Below are 15,000 nucleotides of genomic sequence, written 5' to 3'. Positions count from 1 at the left end.
AGAGAGAGAGAGAGAGAGAGAGAGAGGGGGATGGGAAGGAAGTAGAGGGAAAGGAAAGGAGAAAACTGATAACCACAGATAAATACTCCTCGTTTTCTTTATTTTAGTAAGTCTCTTTTTATTTATTCCTGATCCTCAATGCTTTAATAAGAATAATGCTACAAGTGCATACATAGCAATCATTCTATTACTCACATGCACGATCCTCATCCCTCCCCCTCCGTCCCTCCCTAACACCCGTTCCTCTTGCTTTGAAGGATGCATGCCTTGCCCCCACCATCCCTCCTACGCCTCCTACTACCCCTCCTGCAGCTACAATTGAGCTGTGACGAAATCCTCAATATCCGTGACGTCACGCCTCGCCCGGGGAAAAGGGTAGAGGGGAATAAGGGAGAAAGGGGAGGGAAGGTACGGTCGGGACGGGAGGGTGGAAGGGCAGGCACTGAGGTGTGGATAAAGGTGTGGAACGGACAAAAGAGTGGATGGAAGGGTAGTAGTGAGTAAAGGGAGAGAGTGTATGTAGGGGTGAGAGGGGAGTGGAGGTGAGGGGAGGTAACCTTGAGGCAGAGTTACAGGAATCAATCAAGTAGTGGTACGTGGTGTGGCATGAGGAGGGATAGCAGTGAAAACATCGGCCGGGGTAAGGAGCTTTTAGCCTCAAGAGAGAAGAAAGGCATTAGGAGAACTTTCACTAACAAAGAAGGACACAAGGCTGATAATGCGCCAGCACCACCGACACATAAGTCCTTCTGGCCCGCAGTAGTCCGCCTCGCCTCTCGAGAACCCAGTTGTTGTGAAGCAGCAGACCTAGTTGTCAGAGAGGGCAATGAACTCCGTGGCCCTGAGTGCCAGAGGGGCGGCCCACGTGCCAGCAGGGAGGGGGCCACGGTGGCGTGGATGTCCTTCTAGCCCGGAGTGCCGCGGTCCATAATCTACACACTCTTACGCTGCCACTGAGGTGAATGAACTAGCCTCTCCCGCGTCCCCCGTGGCCTGGTTATTTTCCTCGTACGAGCGCACATGAAAGTGAAATGGCTGTGCGCTGCGAGCCCGACCCTGAAGCGAGGCTAGTGCTAGTGCTGCTGACCCGGTTTTACATCATCGGGGGGGAAAGAAGTGACGAGGTATGCGGAAGGTGCAATGAACTAGCCTCTCTCGCAACCCCGAGCGCGGCACTATAGGGCCACAGCGCGCTGAGGGCCACCTGCGCTTTACCTGGGGGAGGCTAGGGAGCAGCGCTACACCAGAGAAAGTCTTCGGCCGGGGTTGATGAACTTGGAACCTCGACCCCATATACGCCGACGCCACCCGCCCTAGACGAAACCCTTGTACACCCTTCTAGGGCCTTGCGACACCCGCGGCTCCTGCAAGGCCTGCACCACGCACGCATAGGCGCCGCTGTTATGCACACACTCTTACCTGTGGCGTGGGCTTTTTACTGAAAGATGCAAGCACGCGCGTGCGGTTCGCAAATACACACACACACACACACACACACACACACACGCACACACACACACACACACACACTTGATGACTATAATTTCTTCACCCCAATAGCTATGATGTTCCCCTCACCACACACTAGTCAAGGAGGACGAGGAAAGGGCGCAAAGTGGAAAATGACTATGATTCTTTTGCTTGTGAAAAGCACTCGGGAGAATGCAGAAAGGGACGTGCTGAGGGGAAAGGAGGGGAGAACATTTTTGACCACAAGCCACATTGCTGGTGCCAAACGATCTTACTCTCGTCTAATTGTCTACTTTACTTGTCGGGGAGGTGACGTTGGAGTAAAATAGTGAGGGAAGGACTGAGAGGCAAGGATTACTAGCAAGTTACCAGGAATCACACGTATGCGTGGCAAGGTGAAGTACTTCATCGGTCAACAGAGAACCAATAAAGTTATAAAACTCAAACAGATTTTTCCTTAGATTTGCTATTTTTATTGGCATAATCTCGTGTGTGTGTGTGTGTGTGTGTGTGTGTGTGTGTGCGCGCACATATAAAAGGCTGAATGGGTAGGAAGAATAGTAGGTCCTATTTGAGTCCTTCCCGCCTGGTCCCCGATCCTTACGATTGGCCCCCTGCTGCCCCGTCCCCCCTCCCCACCATCCCTCCCACCCCACCCCTCGCTATCCCTCGCACGCCATAAATGACGTCACAGAAACTAAGAAGTATCAGTCTTCCAGTAATGCTGCTTCAAGAATGAAAAGTAAAGATTATAAAATGAGGAAGCAAATTTATCCGAGGAGAACAAGAAAAAAAAAAAAACGTGCCCACAGTGTCCGTGGTTTGCAAGAGTCTTCTAGGTGTGCCGCTGTGCTATGGTTTCTCTCAAGCCAGGCACCGAAATCTGGCATACCATACGATAACCAGAAGGAATAGAGGTGGGGAAGTGGGTGGATGCGGGGTGGAATGCTTGCCATGCGTTGCAGCAGCGTGAGCGTGATCCGTCTTGGCTCAACAGGTGGCGGCGGCTCCACGTGGCTGTGTTTATGCTCGTCAGCTGATCGCGTCCGCCAGTCAGCTGATCATTCTCCCGCTTGCAGAGAGAGACTTTTCCCGTCAATCACGCTTTGCGCAATGTTTTCCTCCTCACTGTTAGTAAATGGACGGCTGAAAGCAAGGAGTGGCAAGCAGAGTGAGGGCAAGGATGAGCGGAGCACGCCGCTGGGAGCTTTCAAGAGGAACATAAGGGGTGTTTAGTGGTTTGGGGTTGGAGAGCCTGGACGTGACTCACCTGCAAGGATGACCTCTAGGAGCTCGGGCGGGTCAGGGTTGCGGGGAGGCTTATCGTGACACTTGGAGGAGGCAGCGTCCGTTCCGGCGTCGTATGTTTCCCGAGGCTTTTGTACAAGGTTGTGGTAGTCCCTGAAGACAGTCATGATGGGCGCAGGCCACGGGAACAGAATGATTGTTTTTGTTTTGTTTTTTAGGTTGGTCTTCTGCTAAATATCTGACGTGAGTGCGTGGGTGGGCGTGGGTCAGGCAGGCAATAGAAATAATCCGCGTGAAGATTGAGTGTCAGCTTCCGGATTCCGTTGAGCACGGCAGACTCCCCCAGGCTGTCCGACAAAGGGCGAGTATATGTCTCAGTATCACGTTATCAAGCTCTTCAGGTCCCATGGGCGCTCATGCTTGGCACTCGCATGTAAACAAACACAGACACTCGCCACTCTCAGACGTGGCGCTTTACACAAAACACAAAACTGTTCACGACTAATTCCTGGCGGCAGCCGAGGCAGGAGGGCAGAGAGTCCACAGAGAGGGGGTGGAGGCACACAGGAACGCACGTAAGAACGCACACGGTGGTGGAGAGCGGGGGATGCAGAGCCCAACGTCACGGCGTGGCGGTGCGAACCCGACTGAGCGGCCATCAGAGGGCGGACCTCCAGAGAGTGAGAGTTGCTGCGCTCATGACCCAGTCCCGACACAGCTCCTAAGCCTCTCTTCCTCCCCTCCCCACACAGTCCTACGCCCATGAAGGATCACTCACGAAGGAAGTACAAGGAAGTATTGACAATCCTCCGGGTAGACTGCACCACCGGCCTGGGACGTCCTGCCAAACGCTGAGCCCGAGTCACCTTGCCAAGCGAGTAAAGAAAACGAGAGCGAATCTCAGAGGACGGAGGAAGACACAGCTATTCAAGCTGACTGCACGAAGCTTCTGGTTGGGAGGGCAGACGGAGGAACTTGAGGGACTAGGGAGACCCACACCATCCCACAGTACCTGACGATCCTTAACATGCACCTCTGTACCATGCACTAACAATCCCTGCCGCCATCCATCTCATAAGACAGAAGTCAACCACACCCTACCACTAGCCACACAACTAGTGCACCAAAAGCATTATCCAACCGAAAGGTCATTCAGTAATGTTCTTGCCTCTTTAATGACATACATAGCCATTCTGCAAGCAAGACAGGCACATAGACCGTTTCCTTGGTCAGTCAGCCGACCAGCCAACCAACCGATAATTATTCATTTAATCAAATTTATTATCAAGATAGTCATGCCTCACCTTGCCAATAAGCAAATACTCCAGCAGGCCAGCCAGCTAGTCACCCATTTAATTAGTTAGCAGACTCCCTAAACATTCAACTCTTGACTAACAAATACACAAACCCACCCAGTAGTTCATACTGTCCAGCACCTTCCCAATCATCACTCTACACAGGGAACCAAGCCATTCATAAGCTATTCAGTCAACCGGGCATGCGGATAGCCAGACATGCAGCTATGCAGAGAGCCAAATGTCTCTCTAATGATCAATACAGACAGCCATCCAGGAGCGTAAGACAAAAGCCAGCCAGTTTAGACAGCTAGCCAACCAGCCACAAAGACAGCTAACCATCCACCAAGACAAGAACCCAACCTGACATCCAGCCACCTAGACAGCCATCTGCTCTGCCAGCCAGGAAAACAATCAACCAATCAGTCACCTAGATAGCCAGACAGGACCCAGCAGGCCAGGCAGCCAGGAACACAACCAACCAGCCAGCCAGCTAGACGGCCAGCCAGACACCTAGACAGCCGCTCAAGACCCTACCAGCAGCCCGACGAGCACCCTGCCGCCACACAATGCAGCAAGCGTACCTCAGCCTGGCTTTGAGGTCAAGGCGGCTTTTTCAAGCCTCCTCAGTTCCACCGAACTCGTTCACCACCACCACTGCCACCACCTCCTCCTCTTCCTACTCCTCTTCCTCCTTTTCTTTCTTTTTTTCTCCTTCTCCTCCTCCTCTTTCTACTCCCAATGCTATTCCTTCTGCTGTTCCAGTTACTCTTCCTCATCCGCCTCCTATTGTTCCTTTTCCAGTCTGTTCATCCTTGTCCATCTAATAATAATTATGAATGATAACAATGATAATAATAAAAATAAAAGTTATAATAATAACGGAAAAGGTGGAAAGAAACACAGGTGGAGGGAGCTGAGTTTATTCTTTTCATCTCCTCCTCCAACTTGTCTGAATGTCTGAACAATGAAAATAATAATAATAATAATAATAATAATAATAATAATAATAATAATAATAATAATAATAATAATAACAATAATAATAATACATAATAACACACACACACATACACACATAATAATAATAATAATAATAATAATAGATAATGATATTATTATTATTATTATTATTATTATTATTATTATTATTATTATTATTGTTATCATTATTATTATTTTTTATTATCATTATTATTATTGTTATTATCATTATTATTATTATTATTATTATTATTATTATTATTATTATTATTATTATTATTATTATTATTATTATTATTATTATTATTATTATTATTATAGTAGTAGTAGTAGTAGTAGTAGTAGTAGTAGTAGTAGTAGTAGCAGTAGTAGCAGTAGCAGTAGCAGTGGTAGTAGTAGCAGTAGTAGCAGTAGCAGTAGCAGTAGCAGCAGCAGTAGCAGTGGTGGTAGTAGTAGTAGTAGTAGTAGTAGTAGTAGCAGTAGTAGTAGTAGTAGCAGTAGTAGTAGTAGTAGTAGTAGTAGTAGTAGTAGTAGTAGTAGTAGTAGTAGTAATAGAAATTAATGTCTTCCTCTTGTCCTTCTTTTCCTCCTCCTCCTCATCTTCATCATCTTTTTCCTCCTCCTCCTCCTCCTCCTCCTCCTCCTCCTCCTCCTCTTCCTCCTCCTCCTTACCAAACAGCCCCGAAAGGACCAAGAGGTCTGTTGTTGTTTGACTTTCCTTTGTATTCCTTTGTATTCCTCCTCCTGCTCATTCTCTTCCTCTTCCTCTTCCTTCTCTTTCTCCTCCTCCTTCTTTTCCTTTTCCTCCTCCTCCTTCTCTTTCTTCATCTCATTTACTTTTTCCTTTTCACAAATCTCTTGGCCAGTTAACCACTCTTCCTCCCAGCTTACCAACACCTAATCAAGCCTCCGTCCCTGTTCGTGATGTAAGCGACAGCTACAAATACCCTTAAACTAATAATTTTCAACCTTATTTCATTTCTGAGTGTTATGCATCACCACTGAGGGATTATGGGCGTGGCAGGAAGGGCAGTTGTTGAGTGTGCGCAATGAAGCATGAGAGGAAATTCAGGCCAGGCATCACTCAGGTGTCAGAGAGGGAAGATTGAACTGACTGGTGTAAAGGATCTGAAACTCTTTCTTCTCCCTCACAAGCATGATTTTCAAGGCCAGAGAGATTATTTGCAGGGTTCTCGTCTGTGCTTTCTCCATTCACGATGCAGAATTTTTGTTAACCCTTTGTCTGCTATTTGGTGCATTTTTCCTTGATAACTAATCAGTTTGAAACATTTTTGCTTGTTCTGCAGCCACCTGTATTTTTTTTAACCGAGTAGAAATTGCAATATCTATTCTTTCTAATCGGCTACTTTTTTATAGATGCTTATAATTATTTCATGCATTATTTTTGGTGTTGCTAATTGTTTCGTACCGCTTAACATTGAACTTCCAATAGAGGATGTTAAAAGTAGTCGAGGTAAGACGTTGAAGTATCTGACAATACTGAGGTGCAATTACGATCTTTCTTTACTACCTTCAGATTTCACTCATACCTATTCACTCCGTATGTTCCGTTCCACTAACTCCAATGCCCACATCCGATAACTTTTTATAGTCTTCGTACTCCTGTTTTGTTTTCAAGCTTGCAGCAAATTAAAATTGTTGCTTTTTTTCTCTTCTTGTTTCTTCGTTGTTGTTGTTGTTGTTGTTGTTGTTGTTGTTGTTGTGGTGGTGGTGGTGGTGGTGCTATTGTTTCTGTTGTTTTCCGTAAATCCAATAAGAATAATAAGATAGCAGCCTCATCAAATCAAAAAAGGTCTCTTGTCTAACACTGAAAATTAAAAAAATCGTTTTGCTGAGGATAAAGCTGCCAAAGTTTTAATACACAGAGCAATGAGCGAGTGAAGGCATCAATCAGTAGCAGTGTTGGCCTGTCCGTGTGTCCTCAAAAGGTGCAATTAGTGTGACAAAGCCGGTGAAACAGAGCACAGTGATGAGGATCAGTAATAACAGTTAATTTCACTGGAACAGGAAATATGGCTTTTGTTTGGACCTGAGGAGGAGGAGGAGGAGGAAGGAGGAGGAAGAGGGAGGAGGAGGAGGAGGAGGAGGAGGAGGAGGAGGAGGAGGAGGAGGAGGAGGAGGAGGAAGAAGAATAAGAACAAGAACAAGAAAACTAAGGAGACTAAGAAGAACAAGAACCAGAAAAGAACAAGAAAGAAAGAAAGAAAGAAAGAAAGAAGGAAAGAAAGAAAGAAGAAGACGAAGACGAGAAGTAGGAAGAAGAAGAGGAGGAGAAAGACGAGAGATGCATTCAATTATCCCAGGAGAGAAAAACAAAGCAAATACATCACGTCATATGCTTAAACCCCTCTCCACGTGTATCTCCTGTGTATTTTCAGTGTATTTTTAACTTATTGGCGAGGAGAAAGGGAAGTAGGGCAGCGCGTTCCCAGTCTTCCCGGTGCGAGGCGCGAGTCACAATGTAATTACACCCGTGACCTAATTAACACTTTATGTTCACCTTGAAGTATTAGAAGTAGTAGCTAGCAGTAGTAGTAGTAGTAGTAGTAGAAGTGATGGAGGTGATGGCGGCGGCTGCTGTGATGGTGGTGGTGGTGGTGGATAAGAACAAAAACAAGAACAAGAACATGGACAAGAAGAAAAAGAAAAAAGGAGGAAGAAATAAAGAAAGAAAGCAAGAAAGAGGGAAAGAAAGAAATAGAAAAAGACAAAAACGAGAAAGACAAGAACAAGAACGAGAAAAGAACAAGAATTAGAAAAAAAAGAAAAAGAACAAAAACCTAGTAGTAGTAGTAGTAGTAGTAGTAGTAGTAGTAGTAGTAGTAGTAGTAGTAGTTGTAGAAGAAGAAACAGTAGTAGTAGTAGAAAAAGGAAAAGAAGAAGAAGTAGTAGTAGTAGTAGTAGTAGTAATAGTAGTAGTAGTAGAAGAAACAGTAGTAGTAGTAGAAAAAGAAGAAGTAGTAGTAGTAGTAGTAGTAGTAGTAACAGAAGTAGTTGTTGTTGATGGTGTTGTTTTGGGTTTATATCAATGCAAACTATATGCACTAATCATCACTTTTTTTTTATACCAACGTCTCTCTCTCTCTCTCTCTCTCTCTCTCTCTCTCTCTCTCTCTCTCTCTCTCTCTCTCATTTCACGGCATTTAAAACATTCTTTATCACGGGCACACGTTTTCCTTCCCTCGCTTCACCACATAAGGACAACCAACACTCGGCTTCTCCTTCACACAGTTTGACAATTTGACACATCCCGCCAGCAAAACAGAGAGTAGCAAACCGCCAACCCTTTCTAAACCAAACCTTTTCATTATATATGTTTTTTTTTATATTGTTACTATGACATGGACTTATTATTATTATTACTTCTATCTTTTTCTTCTTTTATTATAAGTTGTTTATGTTTTATGGTGACTTTGAAATACTACTACTACTACTACTATTACTACTACTACTACTACTACTACTACTACTACTACTGTCATTATTTCTGTTCTCTTTCTTTATTCTTTTCTTTTATTGTAATTTGTGTATGTATAGCGAAACTGAAATACTACCACCACCACCACCACCGCCACCAACATCACCACCACCACCACCACCACCACCACCACCATCACTATTCCCACTATTTGGACATTCTGACTATTCCTCCGCTTTGTTTCTCTTCTCGTCATCCACCTGATTACCTCGAAACATTCATACACACACACACACCTCTCACCTGCACCTCCACACCCCCCACACCTCCACCCGTCTCACCTCACCTCCACAGCTCCACACCTCCCATACACACCTGTTACGTTCATCCTATAACAAAGCGTTCGTCACCTTATTTTCCCTCGAGTCTGGATCTTTTCCCACCTTCCTTTCAACACCTGGCCTACTTCCGCCGCCGCAGCAACACCCCGCTCACTCACGCATTCCATTAGCAGATCCTGTGTTCCGCTCTATTAACTCCCAAGGGTTTCATAGTCTTGTTACTGTTGCATGGTACTCTTTTTTTATCTCTGTCTTTTTTACGCCCTTTAACTCCCTGTTGTTTTATGTCTTGTAGTTTGTCCTTTAATGGCTAAGGGAGTTTCTATTTTCATTTCTCTCTCTTTCTCTCTTGCTCTCTCCTACTTTGTGTCTTCATGTGCCATCGTCCAAAACAAAGCCAACATTATGTCTCCCTTCCCCTCTTTCGTTCTTGGCACCGTCAGTAAAAAAATTTAAGCACCATATTCTTAAGCATTTTAGCGCCTATACTGTCTGCACCTTTTAACGGCCTCTAATGGCAGTTATTAGGATGGGTTTTAAGGGTGTTTTCATAGCTCTAGTGATGGGTTAACACTCAGTCAGCAGGAACACAACCCATGATCTTCTCTGTGGCCTTTGAAATTAGTCCCGCTGAGAGAACAAAGTGTTTACGAGTAAGCGCCGGAGTCTCACATGGTTTGTCTATTTTCACCGCAGCAAATTTTACAGCTTGTCTCCACCACGTGCACTACTTTACACAAACACAGCTTTTTGCACGGAGCTGTGGCTAAGTTTATATTCGACCTGTGTGTGTGTGTGTGTGTGTGTGTAATTCACCACGGTCGTCTGCTGGTCACCCAGCCAGCCTTTCCCATTACGGAGCGAGCTCAGAACTCATAGATCGATCTTCGGGTAGGACTGAGACCACAACACACTCCACACACCGGGAAAGAGAGGCCACAACCCCTCGAGTTACATCCCGTACCTATTTACTGCTAGGTGAACAGGGACCACACATTAAAGAGGCTTGCCCCTTTGCCTCGCCGCTTTCCGGGATTTGAACCCGGACCCTCTCGGTTGTAAGCGTGCTAACCACTACACTACGCGGTGTGTGTGTGTGTGTGTGTGTGTGTGTGTGTGTGTGTGTGTGTGTGTGTGTGTGTGTGTGTGTGTGTGTTGTCTGCTGCAGTCTCTGACGAGGCAGCCAGACGTTACGCTACGGAACGAGCTCAATCATTATTTCCGATCTTCGGATGATAACCATCATTCGATATGTGTGTGTGTGTGTGTGTGTGTGTGTGTGTGTGTGTGTGTGTGTGTGTGTGTGTGTGTGTGTGTGTGTGTGTGTGTGTGTGTGTGTGTGTGTGTGTGTGTGTAAATATCTTCTTTTGATAAATCATTCGATATCAAAACAACAAAATTATCACTCTGTTCTTAAATAATGCCTCAATAAATAAAGACAATAATGAAAGAGCATATGTATAATAGATATTTCTTACAGTGGTGCTTCTCAAATATATCTTTAAAATTCCATCAAAGATTCGATATAAAAAGATAATGATGGTAGGTACAAGAGATAATAATGTTTTCTTTAATGTATTTTCTTCTTAAAAGTGTCTCAGTAAAACTCCAGTAATAAAACATATAGATCACAAAATTTTTCACATTATATATATAGAGTTTCAACGAACCAATAATACATACACAGAAATAATAGATAATTCACTTTTACTCCGTTACTTTTACTCCTTTCAACACAGTCACAAGGATACACCTGAATTGTAACGAAGTATTCCTCCATTTCATGATAAAATCTTAAAAATCCGATCACTAAAGACATAATTCAATTAGAAAACGTTTACCAAATACGTAAGAAAAGAAAAAAGAAAAAGGAAGAGAAAAAGATGGATAAAAAAAAACATTCTCTCTAAAACAGCGGAAAGAACTTACACATATTTAACCTGTAAATATCTCAATTCTCAAGTATACTAAACAGTACAGACGATTTCTCTCCCTGAAAGAAAGAAAAAAAAAACCTTGGTCTAATATTTATAGCAACACCAAAATGGCAAATCATTAAACACTTTTCTTGTAACCTTTGCCAAATATTAAATCAGGCGCTTTTTGGATCACCAGGACTTTGAGGTGAGTTTGCCTGAAGGATCCAAACAGTTACAAGTTAATGTCAAGAGGTTTATGAGGCTGGTGTCAGGGAGAAATTGTCTGATAGAATATCTTCATTTATCTGACAGATTTGCCGCAGGTTCATAACGTTTTTTCTTCTTATTATTTGTGGAAAATCAACGGGAGATTATGTGTTTTCTCTCTCTCTCTCTCTCTCTCTCTCTCTCTCTCTCTCTCTCTCTCTCTCTCTCTCTCTCTCTCTCTCTCTCTCTCTCTCTCTCTCTCTCTCTCTCTCTCTCTCTCTCTCTCTCTCTCTCTCTCTCTCTCTCTCTCTCTCTCTCTCTCTGCTCGTCCATCTCGCGCCTGTCAGTTATTGTTTGTCCATCCTCAAGCCATTTACTCAAACCTTTCAGCGGTGTTTGACGTCCTTCCTTAATCAAAAACCACTGTGGCACTTCTTTTCGATGCACAGCCGCCTCTGATCACCATTCTGGCTAGATATTGGATATCCTAGTCTTTCTCTTACCTTTTCTTTCTTATAGGTGCTTTAAAAACAATTTGTACAGAGTTTTTAGAGTTGTGCATTGTGGCAGATTGTTTTGAAAGAGTTAATCTACATCTTATCTTTGTTTTAACATCGCCTTACTAAAATATATTAACACAGGAGTGGGAGGAGCTTCAGCTGACATCTGCTCTTCAGTTCGTGAGAAAACGTAATGTCCCTCCTCCTCGCTTTCCTCGTCAAACAGATCCAGTGACACGAGGCTGAGGGATCAACAGACACAGAGACGAGTCAAGCTTAGTCAGCTCAGGAATTCGTTTTGCATTGTCTCAACACAGTAAAATAAAGATCCTTCCTCCAATAAAGAGCACAGCATATCAGGAAGTGAATGACCAAAAAAAAAAAAGAAAAAGAAAAAAAAAAAAAAAACTAGTACATTCTACCCGTCTATCCACGCAGTAATACCCTTCATCAGCTTGGCATTTCCGAGACAGGTGAAGGCAAGGTGCCCGAGACAGACCCTACCAGTATTTAGGTGAAGGAGTGACGGGTGAACTGACGCTTACACCTCCACCACCAGCCACCTACATACCTCACTCCTCACTCAACCCTTTACTATCACCGTCGCTTGCCACCGCACACCGTCACACGTCGCGGCAAAACATTCCAACTTTCGATCTCACACCGCGTCCTCGTCACCGCCACCGCGCTCCTTCTTTCTTCCCGTCCCATTTACGCGTCACTTTCCCGCCCCCGTCACCTCCTGTAGTACGCCGAGAGAGAGAGAGAGAGAGAGAGAGAGAGAGAGAGAAAGGGGAGGGGGAATGAGTAACTGAGAACACAAAGGAAGAACACAACGCTACAGACACAGAGGAGGAACATGACAGAAGGAAAGTGAGAGGAATCGTTACTCGGGTTGCGTTTGTCTCCCACCTGCCTCCACACACACACACACACACACACACACACACACACACACACACACACACACACACCTGTAGATTCTCTTGCGGTGATGTTCAATTAGGAATCTTTTCAAGGCACTCGAAGTTTAAATATTTTTACATTCAGTTTTGCTTTGTTTTTATCATCCTCTTCTGTTCGTTTTCTTCCTAGTTGTTTTATTATTTTTTTTCCTTTCCTTGACTTTTTAAATACCATCTCTCTCTCTCTCTCTCTCTCTCTCTCTCTCTCTCTCTCTCTCTCTCTCTCTCTCTCTCTCTCTCTCTCTCTCTCTCTCTCTCTCTCTCTCTCTCTCTCTCTCTCTCTCTCTCTCTCTCTCTCTCTCTCTCTCTCTCTCTCTCTCTCTCATGTTTACCTCTTCTCTCCAATCTCTCTCTCCACTCGCCCGCACCATCCGTCCCTCACCCTCACTACTTCCCCCACTTCTTCCTCCCCTTTCCTGCTCCTTCTTCCCCCCCTCCAGACGTCCTTGGGCCAGACACAGTTTCTCTCTCTTCATCTTCCGCTCGAAAGGCCGGGTGAACGACCTGACGAAGGGTAAGCCAGCTCCCCCATCCCTCCCTCCCTCCCTCGCCAGCCCTTTCCTATACCCAAGGCCTCCTCTCACCCCCTCTCACCCCTCTCATAGCCTCGTCATACAGCCTCCCCCTTCCTATCCTTTCCACATCCCTTCTCCTCCTCATCTTCCTCCTCCTCCTCTTCCTAGCCTACATATTCTGGGGAAGGCAGGCAGACAGACACTCAGAAATGTAAGCCAGGAAGATTTAATTCTGAGAGAGAGATAAATAGAGAGAGAGAGAGAGAGAGGGGGGGCATGCAGTCACGAGGATGTAAGTCAGCAAGATTATCACATGGAAGATTAAATAAAATGATAAAGGAGAAGTAAAAACATGATGACTGGAAGGAGGTAAACGCAAATAAAAGTGAGGTGGGTTAAGGAGAATGAGGAGGAGGAGGAGGAGGAGGAGGAGGAGGAGGAGGAGGAGGAGGGAGACAGGCAAGGAGGGAGTGAAAGAGTGATGGAGGGATGGAGAAAGAGCTCTGTTCAATTCTCGTAAGTTTCTTGGTGTGAGGAAAAACACGGTGATGGAGAGGAGGTAGAGGGAGGGATGGAGAATGGGGGGAGGGAGGGGAGATGAAGGCTTTCTCGACACTTGAGTACAGCATTACTTGATTGTGATTCAGTGTAATATTTCTCTCTCTCTCTCTCTCTCTCTCTCTCTCTCTCTCTCTCTCTCTCTCTAATATTGGTTTCTAACTTTCTACACATATTAGTATATATTCTTCATAGTATTTTGAACAACAACAGCTACAAAAACAACAACGATAATAACAACAAAAGAAACAACAACAACAACAACAACAACAACAATAATAATAATGATAATAATAATAATAATAATAATAATAATAATAATAATAATAATAATAATAATAATAATAATGATAATTATAATAATAGTAATAATAATAATAATAATAATGATAATAATAATAATAATAATAATAATGATAATGATAATAATAATAATAATAATAATAATAATAATAATAATAATAATAATAATAATAATAATAATAATAATAATAATAATAATAATAATAATAATAATAATAATAATAATAATAATAATAACAATAACAATGATAAATCACGTAACTAAATACTCAGCTGCTTAGTTAAGAGATTAAGGACAGCTATCATTATCAACATTATTACTATTTTCATTGTTGTTGTTGTTGTTGTTGTTGTTGTTGTTGTTGTTGTTGTTATTGTTGTTATTGTTGTTGTTGCTATTATTGCTGTTGTTGTTGTTGTTGCTATTGTTGATGTTGTTATTGTTAACGTCGTCGTCTATATTTTTTTTTTCCTGACTACATCAAACGTGTCACCGAAACAACAAAAGCAAGGAAAAAAGAAAGATGAAGAAAAGAAAAGGCATAAATTTAAGAGGTAAGGGTAAAAAGAGAGAAAAAAAAACAGGAACAGTTGGATCTGGTAAGGACAGTGAATGATAGGAGGGATGAATAGGGAAAGAGTAGGCGAGGGAAGAGAGGGTGTAAATTGGGTGGAAGGCTACAGAATATATTGATGGGGAGGAGAAATATTGAGAAGATGGGGTGATGTGTAATGCGGGAGAAGAAGAGGAGGAGGAGGAGGAGGAGGAGGAGGACGAGGAGGAGGAGGCGATGAGTGATGGGCAGATGGAGATGAGGTGGAGGAATAAGTGAATAGGTGGAGATGGATTAAAAGTGATATGAGAGGAGGAGGAGGAGGAGGAAAAGGAGGAGGTACTAGTGGAGGTAAGTGGAAGTGTTGAAGGTGGTGCGTATTCCCTCACAGTCCACCCTCCCTTTCTCCCCACTCCTCTCCTCTCCTCTCCTCTCCTTGCCTCGCCTCTCCCCGCCTCTCACACAAAGGAGGGTGAGGGAGCTGAAAGCACTTGGAGTCACACTGTCTTCATCTTCTAAGGCCAAGAAGTGTGACGTCACATTCTTCCCTCCCTGACCTCCTCTCCTCTCCTCTCCCTCCCTTACTCTCACTCTCTCACCAGCCCCACTCTCCCTCTCACTCTCTGTACTTACATCCTTTACCATTACTCCTTCCTTTAACACTTTGCAACTCTCTTTTTCACTCTCCCTCCTCTTTCTCTT

The 15,000-nt window shown here is 44.0% G+C and overlaps 1 protein-coding gene across 2 annotated transcripts in view; it reads right to left on the bottom strand.

The window, feature by feature from the left end:
- LOC123515176 (nuclear hormone receptor E75-like) overlaps window positions 1-15,000 on the bottom strand; it is a 341,788-nt gene that overhangs the window by 93,273 nt on the left and 233,515 nt on the right. Inside the window, exon 1 of one of the 2 annotated variants that reach the window (XM_045273685.1) lies at window positions 2,741-3,349. The exons of the other annotated variant lie outside the window; for it this stretch is intronic. Coding sequence (XP_045129620.1) covers window positions 2,741-2,885 — 145 coding nt within the window. The 5' untranslated portion in view covers window positions 2,886-3,349. Of the gene's footprint in view, window positions 1-2,740; window positions 3,350-15,000 lie in introns of those variants that run through there. 2 annotated transcript variants of the gene reach the window in all.

The sequence above is a fragment of the Portunus trituberculatus genome, chromosome 38 (genome assembly GCF_017591435.1).
Source record: "Portunus trituberculatus isolate SZX2019 chromosome 38, ASM1759143v1, whole genome shotgun sequence".
Classification (NCBI taxonomy): Eukaryota; Metazoa; Arthropoda; class Malacostraca; order Decapoda; family Portunidae; genus Portunus; species Portunus trituberculatus.
This window is presented reverse-complemented; position numbering and strand designations above follow the sequence as displayed.